General features: G+C 43.3%; 1 protein-coding gene and 1 pseudogene across 1 annotated transcript; both read left to right on the forward strand.

Annotated features, from left to right (window-relative positions):
• The first annotated feature begins 15,043 nt into the window (after nt 1-15,043).
• LOC125538841 (beta-fructofuranosidase, insoluble isoenzyme 1-like) lies at nt 15,044-18,151 on the forward strand. The gene is made up of 7 exons (XM_048702148.2): nt 15,044-15,265; nt 15,683-15,691; nt 15,896-16,749; nt 16,845-17,003; nt 17,280-17,524; nt 17,642-17,735; nt 17,841-18,151. The coding sequence occupies exons 1-7, from the start codon at nt 15,097-15,099 to the stop codon at nt 18,030-18,032; spliced, it is 1,722 nt and encodes a 573-aa protein (XP_048558105.2). The 5' UTR covers nt 15,044-15,096; the 3' UTR covers nt 18,033-18,151.
• Nucleotides 18,152-18,563: 412 nt separating this feature from the next.
• Nucleotides 18,564-19,638, forward strand: LOC147992628 (uncharacterized; annotated as a pseudogene).
• The last annotated feature ends 2,794 nt before the right edge of the window (nt 19,639-22,432 follow it).

Raw genomic sequence — 22,432 nt, forward strand, 5'->3', positions numbered from 1 at the left:
AAGAGTACTAAGGTGTGATCATGTTTTGCTTGTGAGATAATTTTAGTCAACGGGTCTGTCACATTCAGATTCGTAAGTATTTTGCGAATTTCTATGTCAACAATGCTCTGCACGGAGCTACTCTAGCTTATTGCTCCCACTTTCAATATGTATCTAGATCGAGACTTAGAGTCATCGAGATCTGTGTCAAAACTTGCATCGACGTAACTTTTTACGACGAACCTTTTTGTCACCTCCATAATTGAGAAATATTTCCTTATTCCACTAAGGATAATTTTGACCGCTGTCCAGTGATCTACTCTTAGATCACTATTGTACTCCCTTGCTTAACACAGTGTAGGGTATACAATAGATCTGGTACACAGCATGGCATACTTTATAGAACCTATGGCTGAGGCATAGGGAATGACTTTTATTCCATTTCTATCTTCTGCCGTGGTCGGGCTTTGAGTCTTACTCAATTTCACACCTTGCAACACAGGCAAGAACTCTTTCTTTGACTGTTTCATTTTGAACTACTTCAAAATCTTGTCAAGGTATGTACTCATTGAAAAAAACTTATCAAGCGTCTTGATCTATCTCTATAGATCTTGATGCTCAATATGTAAGCAGCTTCACCGAGGTCTTTCTTTGAAAAAACTCCTTTCAAACATTCCTTTATGCTTTGCAGAATAATTCTACATTATCTCCAATCAACAATATGTCTTTCACATATACTTTATCAGAAATGTTGTAGTGCTCCCACTCACTTTCTTGTAAATACAGGCTTCACCGCAAGTCTGTATAAAACTATATGCTTTGATCAACTTATCAAAGCGTATATTCCAACTCCAAGATGTTTGCACCAGTCCATAGATGGATCGCTGGAGCTTGCACATTTTGTTAGCACCTTTAAGATTGACAAAACCTTCTGGTTGTATCATATACAATAAATCCATTAAGGAATGCAGTTTTGTTTATCCATTTGCCGGATTTCATAAAATGCGGCAATTGCTAACATGATTCGGACAGACTTAAGCATAGATACGAGTGAGAAACTCTCATCTTAGTCAACAGCTTGAACTTGTCGAAAACCTTTTTGCGACAATTCTAGCTTTGTAGATAGTAACACTACTATCAGCGTCCGTCTTCCTCTTGAAGATCCATTTATTCTCAATTGCTTGCCGATCATCAGGCAAGTCAACCAAAGTCCATACTTTGTTCTCATACATGGATCCCATCTCAGATTTCATGGCCTCAAGCCATTTTGCGGAATCTGGGCTCACCATCGCTTCTTCATAGTTCGCAAGTTCGTCATGGTCTAGTAACATGACTTCCAGAACAGGATTACCGTACCACTCTGGTGCGGATCTCACTCTGGTTTACCTACAAGATTTGGTAGTAACTTGATCTGAAGTTACATGATCATCATCATTAGCTTCCTCACTAATTGGTGTAGTAGTCACAGGAACAGATTTCTGTGATGAACTAGTTTCCAATAAGGGAGCAGGTACAATTACCTCATCAAGTTCTACTTTCCTCCCACTCACTTCTTTCGAGAGAAACTCCTTCTCTAGAAAAACTCTGAATTTAGCAACAAAAGTCTTCCCTTCGGATTTGTGATAGAAGGTGTACCCAACAGTCTCCTTTGGGTATCCTATGAAGACATATTTCTCCGATTTGGGTTTGAGCTTATTAGGATGAAACTTTTTCATATAAGCATCATAACCCCAAACTTTAAGAAACGACAACTTTGGTTTCTTGCCAAACCACAGTTCAGATTGTGTCGTCTCAATGGACTTAGATGGTGCCCTATTTAACGTGAATGCAGCTGTCTCTAATGCATAACCCCAAAACGATAGTGGTAGATCGGTAAGAGACATCATAGATCGCACTATATCTAATAAAGTACGGTTATGACGTTCAGACACACCATTACACTATGGTGTTCCAGGTGGCATGAGTAGTGAAACTATTTCACATTGTTTTAATTGAAGACCAAACTCGTAACTCAAATATTTGTCTCCGCGATCAGATCGTAGAAACTTTATTTTCTTGTTATGATGATTTTCCACTTCACTCTGAAATTCTTTGAACTTTTCAAATGTTTCAGACTTATGTTTCATCAAGTAGATATACCCATATTTGCTCAAATCATCTGTGAAGTTCAGAAAATAATGATACTTGCCGTGAGCCTTAACACTCATCGGACCGCATACATCAATATGTATTATTTCCAATAAGTCAGTTGCTCGCTCCGGAGAACGGAGTCTTAGTCATCTTGCCCATGAGGCATGGTTCGCAAGCATCAAGTGATTCATAATCAAGTGATTCCAAAAGCCCATCAGCATGGAGTTTCTTCATGCGCTTTACACCAATATGACCTAAATGGTAGTGCCACAAATAAGTTGCACTATCATTATTAACTTTGCATCTTTTGGTTTCAATATTATGATTATGTGTATCACTACGATCGAGATCCAACGAACTATTTTCATTGGGTGTGTAACCATATAAGGTTTTATTCATGTAAACAGAACAACAATTTATTCTCTTACTTAAATGAATAACCGTATTACAATAAACATGATCAAATCATATTCATGCTTAACGCAAACACCAAATAACACTTATTCAGGTTCAACACTAATCCCGAAAGTATAGGGAGTGTGCGATGATGATCATATCAATCTTGGAAGCACTTCCAACACACATCGTCACTTCACCCTTAACTAGTCTCTGTTTATTCTGCAACTCCTGTTTCGAGTTACTACTCTTAGCAACTGATCCAGTATCAAATACTGAGGGGTTGCTATAAACACTAGTAAAGTACACATCAATAACATGTATATCAAATATACTTTTGTTCACTTTGCCATCCTTCTTATCCGCCAAATACTTGGGGCAGTTCCGCTTCCAGTGACCAGTCCCTTTGCAGTAGAAGCACTTAGTCTCAGGCTTAGGACCAGACTTGGGCTTCTTCACTTGAGCAGCAACTTGCTTGCCGTTCTTCTTGAAGTTCCCCTTCTTCCCTTTGCCCCTTTCTTGAAACTAGTGGTCTTGTCTACCATCAACACTTGATGTTTTTCTTGATTTCTACCTTCATCAATTTCCGCATTACGAAGAGCTTGGGAATCGTTTCCGTTATCCCTTGCATATCATAGTTCATCACGAAGTTCTACTAACTTGGTGATGGTGACTAGAGAATTCTGTCAATCACTATCTTATCTGAAAGATTAACTCCCACTTGATTCAAGCGATTGTAGTACCCAGACAATTTGAGCACATGCTCACTAGTTGAGCGATTCTCCTCCATCTTTTAGCTATAGAACTTGTTGGAGACTTCATATCTCTCAACTCGGGTATTTGCTTGAAATATTAACTTCAACTCCTGGAGCATCTCATATGCTCCATGACGTTCAAAACGTCTTTGAAGTCCCGATTCTAAGCCATTAAGCATGGTGCACTAAACTATCAAGTAGTCGTCATTTTGAGCTAGCCAAACGTTCATAACGTCTGCATCTGCTCCTGCAATAGGTCTGTCACCTAGCGGTGCATCAAGGACATAATTCTTCTGTGCAGCAATGAGGATAAACCTTAGATCACGGATCCAATCCGCATCTTTGCTACTAACATCTTTCAACACAATTTTCTCTAGGAACATATCAAAATAAACACAGGGAAGCAACAATGCGAGCTATTGATCTACAACATGATTTGCAAAATACTACCAGGACTAAGTTCATGATAAATTTAAGTTCAATTTAATCATATTACTTAAGAACTCCCACTTAGATAGACATCCCTCTAATCCTCTAAGTGATCACGTGATCCAAATCAACTAAACCATGTCCGATCATCACATGAGATGGAGTAGTTTCATTGGTGAACATCACCATGTTGATCATATCTACTATATGATTCATGCTCGACTTTTCGGTCTCCGTGTTCCGAGGCCATATCTGTATATGCTTGGCTCGTCAAGTATAACCTGAGTATTCCGCGTGTGCAAATGTTTTGCACCCGTTGTATTTGAACATAGAGCCTATCACACCCGATCATCACGTGGTGTCTCAGCATGAAGAACTTTCGCAACAGTGCATACTCAGGGAGAACACTTCTTGATAATTAGTAAGAGATCATCTTAAAATGCTACCGTCAAACTAAGCAAAAATAAGATGTATAAAAGATAAACATCATATGCAATCAAAATATGTGACATGATATGGCCATCATCATCTTGCGCCTTTGATCTCCATCTCCAAAGTACTGCCATGATCTCTATCGTCACCGGCATGACACCATGATCTCCATCATCTTGATCTATATCAATGTGTCGTCACAAGGTCGTCTCACCAACTATTGCTCTTGCAACTATTGCTATCGCATAGCGATAAAGTAAAGCAATTATTTGGCGCTTGCATCTTATGCAATAAAGAGACAACCATAAGGCTTTTGCCAGTTGCCGATAACTTTAACAAAACATGATCATCTCATACAACAACTTATATCTCATCACGTTTTGACCATATCACATCACAACATGCCCTGCAAAAACAAGTTAGACGTCCTCTACTTTGTTGTTGCAAGTTTTACGTGGCTGCTACGGGCTTAAGCAAGAACCAATCTTACCTACGCATCAAAACCACAACGATAGTTTGTCAAGTTGGTGCTGTTTTAACCTTCGCAAGGACCGGGCGTAGCCACACTCGGTTCAACTAAAGTTGGAGAAACTGTCACTCGCTAGCCACCTTTGTGCAAAGCACGTCGGGAGAACCGGTCTCGCGTAAGCGTACGCGTAATGTCGGTCCGGGCCGCTTCATCCAACAATACCGCCGAACCAAAGTATGACATGCTGGTAAGCAGTATGACTTATATCGCCCACAACTCACTTGTGTTCTACTCGTGCATATAACATCAAACCATAAAAACCTAGGCTCGGATGCCACTGTTGGGTTTCGTAGTAATTTCAAAAAAATTCCTACGCACACGCAAGATCATGGTGATGCATAGCAACGAGAGGGGGAGTATGATCTACATACCTAGTAGATCGACAACGGAAGTGTTTGGTTGATGTAGTCGTACGTCTTCACAGCCCGACCGATCAAGCACCGAAACTACGGAACCTCCAAGTTTTAGCACACGTTCAGCTCGCTGACGATCCCCGGACTCCGATCCAGCAAAGTGTCGGGGAAGAGTTCCGTCAGCACGACGGCGTGGTGACGATCTTGATGTACTACTGTCACAGGGCTTCGCCTAAGCACCGCTACAATATTATCGAGGACTATGGTGGCTGGGGGCGCCGCACACGGCTAAGAATAAGATCACGTGGATCAAATTGTGTTCATGGGGTGCCCCTTGCCTCAGTATATAAAGGATGGAGGAGGAGGAGGAGGCCGGCCAAGGCTAGGTGCGGCCAGGATGTGGAGTCCTACTAGGACTCCAAGTCCTAGTAGGAGTCCACCAAGAGGGGAGGAAGGGAGAAGGAAGTGGAGGAGAAGGAGAGGTGGCCGGCCCCCTTTTCCCTAGTCCAATTCGGACTAGAGGGGAGGGGGGCGCAGCAGCCCCTTTGCCCTTTCTCCTCTTCCCACTAAAGCCCATCAAGGCCCATTGCTTCTCCCGTAACTACCCGGTACTCCGAAAAATACCCGAATCACTCGGAACCTTTCCGATGTCCGAATATAGTCGTCCAATATATCAATCTTTACGTCTCGACCATTTCGAGACTCCTCGTCATGTCCCCGATCTCATCCGGGACTCCGAACTCCTTCGGTACATCAAAACTCATAAACTCATAATATAACTGTCATCGAAACCTTAAGCGTGCGGACCCTACGGGTTCGAGAACAATGTAGACATGACCGAGACACGTCTCCGGTCAATAACCAATAGCGGGACCTGGATGCCCATATTGGCTCCTACATATTCTACGAAGATCTTTATCGGTCAGACCGCATAACAACATACGTTGTTCCCTTTGTCATCGGTATGTTACTTGCCCGAGATTCGATCGTCGGTATCTTAATACCTAGTTCAATCTCGTTACCGGCAAGTCTCTTTACTCATTCCGTAATACATCATCTCACAACTAACTCATTAGTTGCAATGCTTGCAAGGCTTATTTGATGTGCATTACCGAGAGGGACCAGAGATACCTCTCCGACAATCGGAGTGACAAATCCTAATCTCGAAATACGCCAACCCAACATTTTACCTTTGGAGACACCTGTAGAGCTCCTTTATAATCACCCAGTTACGTTGTGACGTTTGGTAGCACACAAAGTGTTCCTCCGGCAAACGGGAGTTGCATAATCTCATAGTCATAGGAACATGTATAAGTCATGAAGAAAGCAATAGCAACATACTAAACGATCGGGTGCTAAGCTAATGGAATGGGTCATGTCAATCAGATCATTCACTTAATGATGTGATCCCGTTAATCAAATAACAACTCATTGTTCATGGTTAGGAAACATAACCATCTTTGATTAACGAGCTAGTCAAGTAGAGGCATACTAGTGACACTCTGTATGTCTATGTATTCACACATGTATTATGTTTCCGGTTAATACAATTCTAGCATGAATAATAAACATTTATCATGATATAAGGAAATAAATAATAACTTTATTATTGCCTCTAGGGCATATTTCCTTCAATTTTCAATTTCACGGTCATTTAGCTCTTTAAACAATTAGGTAAATGACCGAAAAACAACAAAGGATGTCAGAACATGTTGGAAATTGATGACGTCGCTTTGAATGCTGCATACTGAACACAAAAGAAGTCCGGAGTTCAAATAAGTTATTAAAAATAAAAAAGAGGTGCAATGCTGGTTAATTTGCTTCAAGCCATTCGGAATAGTGTAGACTGCACTGCACATAGCTCAGTGCAATCTATGCTATTCCGCAAGGCTTGAAGCTAATCAACATGTCGATGAGCATTGCAACTCTTCGTCATTGTCTGTGCACTCACGGCTTATAAACCGCTCATACTGCCTCTCTCTTGGCGAGGTGGGACTAAAATCAGCTTACAAAGAAACTCTAGTACTGGTTCATGGCATGAACCGGTACTAAAGGTCTTCGTGGGGGCCCCAGACTGACCATAGCCTGACACAGCCTCATTAGTACCGGTTCGTGGCATGAACCGGTACTAAAGGTTACCCACGAACCGGTACTAATGATGTCCGCCCACCTAGCCGTTGGAACCGGCACTAATGGTCACTTAGTGCCGTCTCAAATTCAAACCGGCACTAATGTGCTTCACATTTGGCCTTTTTTCTACTAGTGTAAATGACCGAAAAACAACAAATGATGTCAGAACATGTTGGAAATTGATGACGTCGCTTTGAATGCTGCATACTGAACACAAAAGAAGTCCGGAGTTCAAATAAGTTATTAAAAACATTGAAGTGGCCGTGTAACAGATGAGTTCTCGTCCGAAACCCTGATACTCCGAAAGAGTTTGTCCAGTTTGTACACGAAGTGCGTCCAGTTTTTGCCGTGACCCTCTCTACTCTTTCGCGCATGCTATGTAGGCGATATGATGATACCATGCCAAGTTTCAACACAAAAGAAGTCCGGAGTTCAAATAAGTTATTAAAAATAAAAAAGAGGTGCAATGTTGGTTAATTTGCTTCAAGCCATTCGGAATAGTGTAGACTGCACTGCACATAGCTCAGTGCAATCTATGCTATTCCGCAAGGCTTGAAGCTAATCAACATGCAGGTGAGCATTGCAACTCTTCGTCATTGTCTGTGCACTCACGGCTTATAAACCGCTCATACTGCCTCTCTCTTGGCGAGGTGAGACTAAAAATCAGCTTACAAAGAAACTCTAGTACCGGTTCATGGCATGAACCGGTACTAAAGGTCTTCGTGGGGGCCTCAGCCTGACCATAGCCTAACACAGCCTCATTAGCACCGGTTCGTGGCATGAACCGGTACTAAAGGTTGCCCACGAACCGGTACTAATGATGCCCGCCCGCCTAGCCGTTGCAACCGACACTAATGGTCACATTAGTGCCGGCTCAAATTCAAACCGGCACTAATGTGCTTCACATTTGACCCTTTTTCTACTAGTGGTAAGATGTCATCTGGTAGTTTCACAATTTTTTTTTGTTATTATCTCGAAATTTTATTTTATTTTTGTTCATGAGTGTTTTTTTTTGTTCAGGAGTATCTCTCATGGGTCTCAAAATGATTTTTTAAGGTCTAGGGGCTATTTCTAAGTCACCAGTGATCGATCCCCCGCCGTTGCCGTTGATCCTTGCCGAGCTTCAAAGATCCGCTATCCGAAGTTACGCTACCACAAAACACCAGTTCACTAATGTATTCTATTACTTTTTCTGATTTTGTGTCTATACTGTAGTCCCATGCTGTACAATTCCTCTCAATGAATTACATAATAACGTGCATCTTCCTATTTTTATATGTTTTGTTATCTGGTTGCTCTGGTTGATAAAGGAATTTGCATTGGTGCACTTAAATTGATTATTGTTATATATGACGTATGACTTGCATGGTTCAATTTGGTACATTTTTGTTGCACCTAAACTTAGGTATATACATGTTCATCGAGGTTGAAAAGTCATTATCGATATTTGAAATTATCAGGATCTCAGGTGTTGTCAGGTTTTTGTACATCATATAGAGCAAGAAGAGTGCCAACCAGGACACGGCGAGATCAAAACAAACATAATCTTCCATGTTTTCTTCCTTGCTCATTTCGCTGCCGTGACAAAAAATTAACAATGTATTCCCGTTGCAACGCACGAACAATTTTCTTTCTGAATTTGAGTACACACCAGTATTCTCTCCCGTTGCAACGCACGGGCATTTGTGCTAGTAATAAAAATGCAAAGGACGCCCTCATCTATACCTTTTTTTACTAATAAAAAAATAGGTATTCTTAGTCTGTTTTGCTATTTTATAGAAAACCCCTAATGTTTCTAACATTAAACCCGCTGTACATGTCAAATGTTTTTTTAAAATACTCATATCTTCTAAACTGTAACTCCAAATTAAACATGTTGTATATGAAATTTGATTAGAAAAATATGTAAAACCTGAATATGATGTTATTTTACCTGTTAACAACTAAAAAATACTATCTAGGCTGCAATGTCAATCAATAATGCATTATTCGCCTTTTTTTTCATACCGGTACTGATTTAGATTGGGGATGAACACCTCAGCAAGATCAGAATTGGACATGAAATTGAAGATAAATTTGCTAGAGACACCCAATAAATAAGGACATGCATGACAAGAAATAAAAGAAGGACCCAATAAAGATGGGATGTCCACTATAAAATAAATAAAAGAGAAAATACAGAGAAGATTCGATAAAGATGAGATGTTGCGCTATTCTTCTATATATAAGAAGGAAAAAGAGAGGACATGCATGAAGAAAAGTAAAAACGAGGCATGCATGACAAAAAATAAAATAAAAGACAAGTTTGATAAGATATAAATAGTGATGAAACAGGGACAAATACCTATGACATGTATGGTAATAAATAGTGATGAAATAGGGGCGCGAGTACCTGCGTCCATAGGAGACCATACAAAAATGTTATTTTCCAAACAAAAAAATCTCTTTTTATGATTAAAAAATCATGTATCTTTTTAACAATCTTTTTAACAACTCTTCATGTATTTAAGAAATAACTATAAATTCTCAGATTATAGATCATTTTTATAAATTAAGAGCGTGTGGTTTTTTTCTCCCGTTGCAACGCATGGGCCTTTTTGCTAGTTATAATCATATTAGTACAATCTGTTTTGCTTTGACCCGAGAAATGGGGGTATTTTTTTGTATATTAGAAACAAAGTTGAGCAAGGAAAGCAAACACCTAAGTGAATACAATCAGTATAGTTTGTTCTGCTTTGGCCCAAGAAACCGGGGTTACTTTTGGGCATTGAGGAAAAAATTGAGCAAGTAAAGTAAACACTTTAGTGAATATTTCTACTAAACTATTCATTACCTGCAACCCGCTAGAATTTGGTAATACACGTGAGCAATTTTGTCCATGTCTAGCTAGTTTACACAGATTTAAAGAAGATAAACAGAGTGAGAAAATGAGAGGGATTCTGCCAACATATAAGCTAGAAGTAGAATCTCTGTGTGTAAGAGCATATAGTGCCCCAAACAGTAAAATACGGATTTCCACTTAAGCATTGACACAAACTCAAGACAGAGGTCACCTACGGATGTCTGAATACATATTGTGATAATGAGCAAGAGTAAATATTTGTTATTTCCATATTGCACTGGTAAATTGTAGAACTTTCATGAACACACGCCCAAACATGGTTCGTTCAGTAAGAAAAACAATTTAAATAGTGGAGGAGTAAGATAACATGCCTTCAACTTCAGCGACCAGTGATAGGAACAGAAAATTTTGTAAACATAAACGGCGGTCTAAGAAATATAAGTCGATCAGCTGCAAATATAAAAGAGGCTTAAAAATGATCTAAGAAATATAAATACCAATGGTCAATATGTATTACTATATATCCTGCTCTTATATTTTCTTAACCTTCAGCAATGTTTCAGGAACAATGCCTCATATAAAACTAAATTAATAATGATAACAATAGTGGCCATAACCTTGAACGCCATTCATCACATTCATAGACATGCAAAAACCAAAAAATTGTGTCATTCTTTTCTTGTGTATAATGAAATCGATGGGCCTCAACTTTCGTATTCGTTAGACCAGTTCATCCATATGTGTATAATAAAATCTAATTATCTGGAAGATCATCCATGTATGATGGATAAATTGGCCGGGACGTCTTACAAAGAATATTAATAACAGATATTACCATGGTGAGGTATAGGCTGCTGGGAACAACACTAATAGATCAGAGAGGAATTCAAGCATGTTGAGTTGGTGGACGTTGTCCCTGCTTTCTGCTGTACTGGTGTCCTTCGTGGATTGGTTGAGGGGCGGTCCTACTGGAGGTAACGGGGACCGTGTATGGAGACCTTCGATGGTGGACGACGGTCTTGTATGGTGGCAGCGGCCTGCAAGGGAGACGAAGCCATAGAGAAGTGAAGGAAATATGCCCTAGAGGCAATAATAAAGTTATTATTTATTTCCTTATATCATGATAAATGTTTATTATTCATGCTAGAATTGTATTAACCGGAAACATAATACATGTGTGAATACATAGACAAACAAAGTGTCACTAGTATGCCTCTACTTGACTAGCTCGTTAATCAAAGATGGTTATGTTTCCTAACCATGAACAAGGAGTTGTTATTTGATTAACGGGATCACATCATTAAGTGAATGATCTGATTGACATGACCCATTCCATTAGCTTAGCACCCGATCGTTTAGTATGTTGCTATTGCTTTCTTCATGACTTATACATGTTCCTATGACTATGAGATTATGCAACTCCCGTTTGCCGGAGGAACACTTTGTGTGCTACCAAACGTCACAACGTAACTGGGTGATTATAAAGGAGCTCTACAGGTGTCTCCGAAGGTACATGTTGGGTTGGCGTATTTCGAGATTAGGATTTGTCACTCCGATTGTCGGAGAGGTATCTCTGGGCCCTCTCGGTAATGCACATCACTTAAGCCTTGCAAGCATTGCAACTAATGAGTTAGTTGCGGGATGATGTATTACAAAACGAGTAAAGAGACTTGCCGGTAACGAGATTGAACTAGGTATTAGAATACCGACGATCGAATCTCGGGCAAGTAACATACCGATGACAAAGGGAACAACGTATGTTGTTATGCGGTCTGACCGATAAAAGATCTTCGTAGAATATGTAGGAGCCAATATGAGCATCCAGGTTCCGCTATTGGTTATTGACCAGAGACGTGTCTCGGTCATGTCTAAATTGTTCTCGAACCCGTAGGGTCCGCACGCTTAAGGTTACGATGACAGTTATATTATGAGTTTATGCATTTTGATGTATCGAAGGTTGTTCGGAGTCCCGGATGTGATCACGGACATGACGAGGAGTCTCGAAATGGTCGAGACATAAAGATTGATATATTGGAAGCCTATGTTTGGATATCGGAAGTGTTCCGGGTGAAATCGGGATTTTACCGGAGTACCGGGAGGTTACGGAACCCCCCGGGGGCTATATGGGCCTTAATGGGCCATAGTGGAAGAAGAGGAGAGGCAGCCAGGGCTTGGGCCGTGCGCCCCTCCCCCCTAGTCCGAATAGGACAAGGAGAGAGGGGGCCGGCGCCCTCCTCCTTCTCTCTCTCTCTCTCTTTTCCACCTCATGAATCCTATTCCAACTAGGATTGGGGGAGAAGTCCTACTCCCGGAGGGAGTAGGACTCCTCCTGGCGCGCCATATGTGGCCGGCTGGCCTCCCCCTCTTGGTCCTTTATATACAGAGGCAGGGGCACCCCAGAGAGACACAAGTTGATCCACGTGATCATATTCTTAGCCGTGTGCGGCGCCCCCAGCCACCATAGTCCTCGATAATATTGTAGCGGAGTTTAGGCGAAGCCCTGCTGCAGTAGTACATCAAGATCGTCACCACGCCGTCGTGCTGACGGAACTCTTCCCCGACACTTTGCTGGATCGGAGTCCGGGGATCGTCATCGAGCTGAACGTGTGCTAGAACTCGGAGGTGCCTTAGTTTCGGTGCTTGATCGGTCGGGCCGTGGAGACGTACGACTACATCAACCAAACGCTTCCGTTGTCGATCTACAAGGTACGTAGATCACACTCTCCCCTCGTTGCTATGCATCACATGATCTTGCGTGTGCGTAGGAAATTTTTTGAAATTACTACGTTCCCCAACAAGAAGATCGGTGGTGGCGGCTCTCGTGATGAACAAGGGAGTGGTGGAGGAGAGGATTAAAGGGCGATGGTGACTTTCAAGGGAGTCTACAGCAGTGCAATCCTGAGTAGAGCACGGTAGCGCCTAGGAGCGGGGTAGGCCGGGGAGGCACAACGCCGGGGAGTAGGCGAGGGCTCGTGCCCTCATGGGGATCAGAAATGAAAATAGCGTGTAATCGGTACAATCCCCAACGATTGGAAAGAGAGGATGTGAATGTGAGGGAGATGGTAAGTTGTTGCACTGCGGGGAGATGATTTCGGGATATTATTTCACGGATGGTTGATCAGGATCTTATGAGTCAGAATACATATCCATGCATGCCACCGAAGGAGAGTCAATCAATCCAATCAGATTGAATCCCAATTTTAGGAAAGAGGGGATTGCGTCCGGATTCCTTCCTCGAGAGAATCATAAAGAGCGAATCAATTCAATAAGATTACATCTGATTAAAAAAAGAGAGGATTGCGTCTGGTTTTTTAATGGGAGAGAGAAAAATCCAATAGAAGAGGGTGGTGGGAGGTGAGACAGAAAAAAAACAATGTACCAGGCTACTAACTCCCCATTAGGATGTGAACGTGAGGGAGATGGTAAGTCCTTGCACCGCAAGGAGATGATTATGGGATATTATTTCACGGCTGGTTGACCAGGATCTTATGACTCAGGTGGTGTTTGTTTCTCTAGTCCTAGGACTTTTTCTAGTCCCAACTAAAAAGTCCCTAGTCCCTAAAAAGTCCCTCTCTGTTTGTTTCCAGAGACTAAAAATTCCCTAGTCCCTTCCTAGAGGTTATTAAATGACCATATTGCCCCTAGTATATAGAAAAATAACAATCAAACAGCACCATGGGGTGGCGGGCCAATGGGTGCATGGAGGGGCATTGTTGGAAAAGTCCCAAAAAGTCCCAAAAAGACTCTCCTTGAGAGTCTTCTTCATTTAGTCCCAAATGCCTAGTTTAGTCCCTAAAAAGTCCCTCCCGTTTGGTAAAAAAGTCTTTAAGAGGGACTTTTTCTAGTCCCTACACAAAAAAGTCCCTGGAAACAAACACCCCCTCAGAATATATATCCATGCATGTCACGGAGGGAGAGTCAATCAATCTAATCGGATTGCATCCCAATTTTTGGAAAGAGGGGATTGCGTCTGGATTCCTTCCCTTGAGAGACTCATAAAGCACGAATCAATTTAATAAGATTACATCTGATTTAAGAAAAGAGAGGATTGCGTTCGGTTTTTGAATGGGAGAGAGAAAAATCCAATAGAAGAGGGTGGTGGGAGGTGAGACGAAAAAAACCAAACAAAAATAAACCAGTGTTCCAGGCTACCAACTCCTCCATTAGGATGTGAACGTGAGGGAGATGGTAAGTCCTTGCACTGCAGGGAGATGATTTCGGGATATTATTTCACGGCTGGTTGACCAGGATCTTATTACTCAGAATATATATATCCATGCATGTTATTGAGGGAGAGTCAATCAATCTAATCGGATTGCATCCCAATTTTTGGAAAGAGGGGATTGCGTTCGGATTCCTTCCCTCGAGAGACTCATAAAGAGCGAACCAATTTCATAAGATTACATCTGATTTTAGGAAAGAAAGGATTGCATCTGGTTTTTTAATGGAGAGGGAAAAATCCAATAGAAGAGGGTGGTGGGAGGTGAGACGAAAAAACCGCACGAAACTAAACCAGTGTACCAGGCTACCAACTCCCAGTAGAGATTTTTTGAAAGAGGGGATTGCATCCGGATTCCTCGCTCGAGAGACTCATAAAGATCGGATCAATTTAATAAGATTAATCTGATTTTAGGAAAGAGAGGATTGTGTCTGGTTTTTAATGCGAGAGAGAAAAATCCAATAAAAGAGGATGGTGGGAGGTGAGACGGAAAAAACCGAATAAAAATAAACCAATGTACCAGGCTACCAACTCCTTCATTAGAAGTACAGATACACTTGCATTTGCGAGGGCCACAATGCTTGTTGTGAAAAAGATAAACTAGGCAGCGCATTTGTGGGGGCCACTGTGATATTTTGCATAAATCTATTTTGGAGGATAAATCTCACATTGATTAGCATGGATATCTTCTCTTACTTTCATATATACGAATAACTAGCTATACATGGTATTCTAATAATGTCATAATTTCCTTCCTTATTTGTGTGTGGTAGGATGTCCTTACTAGCCTTGCCATGATCATTATAAATTGACATCTTGGTAGGAGCAACGTTCATACGAGCCATTGGGTGGTGGGAACTAGAAGCTAGCTAAGCATTGTTAAATTTCGCTTCAGCCACTCAATGCGGAATCCGCTATGGGTCCTCGGGCCATGGTTGCTACTGCTCCTTCTGCAGCTCGCCGACGGCAGCATGGAGGCCGTGGTGCCCTCGCCGTCAGTGCCTAGCTTCGTGACCAACCCCTTGCTCAGGACAGGGTATCACTTCCAGCCGCCCAAAAACTGGATTAACGGTAATCTCCTGCCGCGGAACTTATCTGATTGCTCTCTGGCATGTTTAAGTTTGGCTCTGTCTCCAAGCTAGCTATAGTTATGTACGGTTTTTTTTTTGGAGAATGGCTATAGTACATGTAGTATATCGTAGGTGCATCCTACAGGTATATCTACAGAAATGGGTATACATTGTAACTAAACATTACCTCCGCCCAACAAGCCTGTCCTAGATTTGTCTAGATTCGGATGTATCTAGATGCTGATGTGCTGGTCATGACTCGTGATAATCATATAGCCCGTCTCTATTTTGGTACTTGATATACTAAGTAATTGTTCTTGCTTGTTTTATTCTTCCATGATGCTCTGTTCTAACAATTTCATTATCTCATTATTTTGGGTGGTTATGATTGCTGTCCCGGGGAAACTCATCGATGGAGATCCGAATGGTATGACTTCTCGAACTCACTCTAATTGTATAGATGTCTTGTATTCCTAGATCCATGATGCTGAAAATATAATATATGTAGATTTTAAAGATTTTCTTAGAAATAGCAATGAAAGATGTTGGGCTAACATTCAAGTGATCTATGCTCATGAAACATCATGCTGAGACTTTTTTTAATCCGTACATGTTGATAATTTTGGAACAGGGCCACTATACTACAAGGGATGGTACCACTTGTTTTACCAGTACAACCCCAAAGGTGCCGATTGGGTCAATACACTTTGGGCTCGCTCGGTTTCACGCGACCTCATCAACTGGAACGTTCTTGGTTTAGCCCTCGAGCCAAGCATCCGATCTGACCAGTATGGCGTTTGGTCTGGCTCCGCAACAATCCTCCTTGATGGCACACCAGTGTTGGTGTACACAGGGATCGACCGGCCGGACACTCCCTACCAGGTGCAGAACGTTGCCATCCCCAAGAACAAGTCCGACCCACTACTTAGGGAGTGGGTCAAACCAGACTACAATCCGATCATAGTGCCGGATTCGGGCATGAACGTGACACAATTTCGTGACCCGAGCACGGCTTGGCACATAGATGGCCAATGGCGCATACTCGTAGGCGGAGAGAAGGGCTCCCATGGTCAGGCATATGTGTATCGGAGCACCGACTTCAAGCATTGGGTTCGAGCCAAGCACCCACTTCACTCCGCAATCAACGGTATGTGGGAGTGCCTCGACTTCTTTCCGGTGCTCATGCAAGGGAAGAAAGGTCTCGACACATGCGATCATAGTGGCAGAGTCAAGTATGTGCTCAAGAGTAGCCTCGAGAAGGCTCGGTATGACTACTACACCATCGGAACCTATAATAGTAGGACAGAGCGTTATGTGCCTGACGATCTAAATGGTGACTACCACCGCCTCCGCTACGACTATGGGAAATTCTATGCGTCCAAGACATTCTTCGACCCCGCAAGGCAGAGACGGGTCCTTGTAGGATGGGCCAATGAGTCAGACACCGTTCCAGACGACATCGCCAAGGGTTGGTCCGGCATTCATGTATGACAGATCATCACATCTAGAAATTTCTGCGATTTGACTGATATAAACCAGTACTCCGAGGGAACTAATTGCTTGTGTTGCGCTTGTGGCAGCCAATCCCAAGGAAGATATGGCTTGACCCCGGTGGCAAGCAGCTCGTGCAGTGGCCCATTGAGGAGGTCGAGCAGCTGAGGCGTAAGTCTGTTAGTGTGACAAACAAGGTCGTGAAGCCTAGGAATCATTTTGAGGTTAAAGGCCTGGAGACTTACCAGGTAATTAGTACTCCACAAGGCATGATATATAGCTTCCCACTAACATTAGTTTTTGTTTTTGTTGTTGAAGAAAGCAAAAAAAATAAAACAACCACATGATTTCGTTCACAAAGCAATGAACTCATAAAGTTTCCAATTCACATAAAGTTTTTTATAATCATAACTATAGTGAACTAAAAAAATTATAGCTATGAACTGACAAATTAAGTCACCAATCTATGGGTTTGCTCAACTTTATCAATCCACGCCTATGCATGAAATGTTTTCCTTTACCAGGCTGATGTGGAGGTGAGTTTCGAGATACCAAACCTGGAAAGGGCCGAGCCGTTCGATCATGCATTCTCGAACGATGCTCAGAAGCTGTGTAGAATGAAGGGTGCGGATAATAAGGGCGGAGTAGGTCCCTTTGGTTTGTGGGTGCTAGCATCTGCCAACTTGGAGGAGAAGACCGCGGTTTTCTTCAGGATTTTCAGGGATGGTCATGGCAAGCCGGTGGTCCTGATGTGCACTGACCCTACCAAGTAAGCATGAATACAAATATACATGCATCTCTTTTATCATTTGAAGATCTAATTAAGGGAATCTATTCAGCTTACCCAACTGATCTGTTTTTTGCCTTCTTCCGTGTCCGCTTGCAGGTCATCTCTTGGTCATGATCTTGACAAGCCAACATATGCTGGGTTTGTCAACGCCGACGTTTCATCATCCGGCGCGATCTCTTTGAGAAGCTTGGTATGTGCCCAGATTTTATATTGCAAATATGAAACTCTTTACAAGTTAGGAGTTAGGACAAGTTTACGGCTCGTTTTCTCACTAATGCTTCTGTTCTGTTGTTAGATTGATCATTCAGTCGTTGAGAGCTTTGGTGCCGGAGGCAGGACCTGCATCATATCAAGGGTGTACCCATCCATCGCCGTAGGGCAAAACGCTCATCTTTACGTCTTCAACAATGGAGATGTGGATGTCAAGGTGTCGCGCCTCAAGGCCTGGGAAATGGAGAGTTCCAAGATGAATAATACTAGTGCTTAAGTTTTGTTTCTCACCTATTTTATACATGTATACCAAATGATTTTTTAATCATTTTGATGTGTTCATAAAATGGCAGTCGTCCAAAACAAAGTTTTATTCAACATCGATGCTGTTCTGCAAGGCTGATTATTCACTAAAATCCCATTTGATTAGTCGAAGCAACCAGTTAATCCAGAAACTAGAACCAGAAAATTGTATTAGAACGACTACTCTTGGTTGATGTACAAAACTAAAACCAGAATAAGAGCAACTAATCATGGTTGTTGTACAATTAACAAATGGAGTTGCGACGGGCGGTTCCAAGGGCTCCTGTGACGCACTGGCGACGGGCGGTTCCAAGGGCTTGATCGACGTATGGGTCTGTGATTGTGCTTCCCAGATCCGATTCTTCCTCCCTTGTCCTCCCAATCCCTTCCGCCTTGTCTAGATCCTATGATTCCTTCATCTAGTCGCTGTTCGGGGTGAGCAAGGGGCGCTCTTTGGACTGCTACCCACCCTTGGCAGGGACTGGCTGAGGATCATTGGCTCTCGATGGCGAAGGAGTGTGACAGGGTGAGATCTGATGCCATGTTGGGCACTACTTCTGTGCATGGTGGCAGCGGTGGTACATCCGTTCCGGTGCTGCGAGGCAAAGGGAAAGAGACAGCGAACGGCGGGGTGTCGCCCTTGGAGGGACGTGCTTCATCTGCTGATCGGGTTGAAGAGATGATGGAACGGCTACGTCTCACTGCGGTGGAGGCGCATCCGGTGGTCCTTGATGATGAGGATGAGGCAGACCTGGTAGCCCCAGATTGTGCCCTAGTGGAAAAAGTGGTGTCTCGTAATACTCTTCATATCCAGACTATTTCGTCGGCGATGCGGCCGGCGTGGGGTAATCCGAAACGTTTTTGTTGCGGAATTTGGTACTCAGGCTGATAGGGCTAGAGTGATCGAGGGTTCGCCATGGATGGTGGGAAAGCATGCGGTGCTCCTGAAGATTTTTGACCAGAATATTCAGCCCCTTTAGGTTCAGTTTGATCGCTTAGCGATCTGGGCTCGCATTATGCATCTCCCACCGAGACTGATGAAAGCTAAGCTGAGAATGGAGTTTGCCAAACCGGTTGGGCGGATTTTGAGGATGGATTCAGATGTTGATGGTCGCTGTTGGGGTGGTTTCATGAAGGTGAGGACGGAGATTGATGTTCGTGAGCCGATCGTCCGCTACATCACTGTGGCCTCTCTCAAATTGAAGAGTACTGAAACTTTCTCTGTGATGTATGAGAGGCTGTCGTTCTTCTGCTTCTCTTGTGGCATCCTTGGTCATTCCACGATTATGTGTCCTACTCCAGGTTTGAGGGATGAAAACGGTGATCTTCTTTATGCCGCCAAGAGACTGTGTGTCAATGATGAGCATCCTCGGAGATCCGGGGGTTTAAGGTCTAGCATGGCTTCGTCTTCGGCTCATGGGGCTGGTGTTGGTGGTTTTGGTAATTCTCAGACTGCCGCCCCAGGCCGCGGTGTATCACGTGCACCCGTTGGAATGGATGTTATTGTGGGGGAGATCTCACCTCCTATCAAACAAGGGGGCTGCTTGTGGCCGTGGGCGTTCTTCACGGGGTCGTGGTAGGGGGCGTGTTAATGACCCCAGCTGTGAGTTGGTCCCTATCTCCCGAAAGAAGTCGAGGGCTGCTGGCCAAAAGAGGAAACCAAACAAGGTTACAACTCCGTCACCGTTACTGGACTTGGGAGAGAATAGTGCTCTGGCTTTGGTTCCGGTGGTGGATGGAAATGTGGTTTGTCAGAATGAGGATCGGAATACTGTTACTGAATCTAACAAGAAACAGCGTGTCTCAAACTCTCGATACCGACCCTCCTTCTCTTCCTTTCTGAAACGAAGATGAGCGATACTCGTGTGAGGAACTTTATGTGGTCCTTGGGTCTTTCTGGCTGTTTTGCTGTTAGTAGTGAGGGCCTCAGTGCTGGACTTGCTTTGTTCTGGACGTCTTCTACTGAGGTGACAATTAAGGCTGCTAACAAGCGTTGACCCTCCCTTCTCTTCCTTTCGGAAACGAAGATGAGGGACCCTCGTGTGAGGAACTTTATGTGGTCCTTGGGTTTTTCTGGCTGTTTTGCTGTTAGTAGTGAGGGCCTTAGTGCTGGACTTGCTTTGTTCTGGACGTCTTCTACTGAGGTGACAGTTAAGGCTGCTAACAAGTGTTGCATTGACACACATGTAAAGATCAATGATGGTGAGGTATGGCGTGCATCTTTTGTATATGGGAAGCCCCGGAGAGAAGACCGTCCGCATTTTTGGGAGTTTCTCCATCACCTACAACCTTTGTGGGATGGCCCCTGGATTTGTTGTGGAGATTTCAATGAGGTGCTAGCTCAGGATGAACACTGTGGTCCTAGGGACCGGTCGGAATATCAGATTGAAGCCTTTAGAGAATGTTTGTTGGATTGTGGTTTAACGGACTTGGGCTTCTCGAGACCGAAATTTACGTGGTGCAACAAACAAGACCCAGATTGCCATGTCAAGTGTCGGTTGGATCACGTTGTTGCAAATGTGGCTTTCACTAGCATGTTTGATATTTTTGGGGTTGAGAATCTTATTGCCACCTCTTAGGATCATTACCCCGTACTCGTGTCACTGGATAACAGCTCTCGTCAGAATCAGGCACCCCCTGTTCAGCAGGGCTTCAGATTTGAGGCCATGTGGCTGCGGGTTGATGACTAAAAGGACACTCTTGAACAGGCTTGGTCAGATGTGCGGGTGAGTTAACCATCCCTGGAGTCTACTTGGTCTAATCTGAAACACGTTGTTGGCTCCTTGCGGTCCTAGAGCAAGGAGGCCTTTGGATGCATTCGAAGGAGAATAGGGAAGCTGGAGCGCCAACTTGCCACTATTAGGGCTTCGCCTCCTTCTCCTTCTCTTCTGGCTGAGGAATGATCGATCGAGAGTCAACTCCGCGAGCTCTTTGAACATGAGCAAATCATGGCACGACAACGGTCTCGTATTGATTGGCTCAAGGCGGGTGATCGCAACACTGATTTCTTCCACGCTAGGGCGACTTCCTGTAGGCAAACGAACATGATACGTACACTCGCTGGTTAGGGAAGATGGTTCTTGCTGCACTTCCCAGGGGGAGATCAAGAGCATGGTTAAGAGTTTCTATGATAAGTTGTTTACTTCGGAGCCATGCCATGCTGCAGACAGGGTTATTGAGGCAATACCTGACAAGATTACTACGGAGATGGATGAAGAACTCTGCAGACCGTATTCTAATGATGAGATCAAATCTGCCTTGTTTCAGATGGGTCCAACAAAGGCACCGGGCCCAGATGGGTTTCCAGCTCTCTTCTATCAAACCCATTGGAGTTTGCTTCGGGAGGATATATGTCAGACTGTTCGGGGATTCCTGGAAGGTAGGCCTATTCCTGGTGGCTTTTGCGACTCTGTGGTTGTTTTAATTCCTAAGACTATGAGACCTAAGCACTTGAAGAATTTCCATCTAGTTAGTCTTTGCAATGTTCTTTATAAGATTGCCTCTAAGGTCCTGGCCAATCAATTGAAAGTGTTGCTGTCGGTTGTGGTGTCAGAGTGTCAGAGTGCTTTTGTGCCAGGAAGATTGATCACAGACAACACACTTATTGCTTATGAGTGCTTACACACTATTAGAAGGCAGCGAGTGAAACAGCCTTTCTTTGCTCTTAAGATCGACATGATGAAAGCCTATGACCGTGTGGAATGGAGCTATTTGCATGCTTGTCTGTGTAAGTTGGGTTTTTCCCCTGCGTGGATTGACTCTGTTATGAGATGTGTCACCAACGTCTATTATGTTGTCCGAGTCAATGGTGAGCTCACTGATCCGGTGGTTCCTTCTAAAGGCATCCGTCAAGGTGACCCAATTACTCCCTAGTTGTTCCTCTTATGCACTGAAGGTTTATCTAGTCTGCTATTCTAGAAGGAGTGTTGTGGCGAGCTACATGGTATTAAAAACGGTCGGTAAGGCCCCTCTATCTCACACCTCCTATTCGCGGATGATAGCATCTTCTTTGCTAGGAGTGACCAACGTAGTGTGGACTCATTGGAAGCTGTGTTAAAATCATACTGCGAGGGGTCGGGCCAAGCCATCAATAAGGATAAGTCTTCTACCTTCTTTGGACGACACTGTCCGGAGTGTCAAGAACAGAGTAATGAACCAGTTAGGGATTCACAATGGGACTTTTCATGATTCTTATCTTGGTATGCCTACTGAGGTTGGTAATTCTCCCACCAGCACATTTAAATTCTTGACAGACAGAGCCTGGCAGAACATTTTTGGGTGGTCCGATCGTCCACTGTCAAGGGCTAGGAATGAGACTCTTCTGAAATCCATAACACAAGCAATCCCAACCTTTGTCTCGAGCTGTTTCTGCCT

The sequence above is a fragment of the Triticum urartu genome, chromosome 1A (genome assembly GCF_056163025.1).
Source record: "Triticum urartu cultivar PI428250 chromosome 1A, HENAU_Tu73, whole genome shotgun sequence".
Lineage (NCBI taxonomy): Eukaryota > Viridiplantae > Streptophyta > Magnoliopsida > Poales > Poaceae > Triticum > Triticum urartu.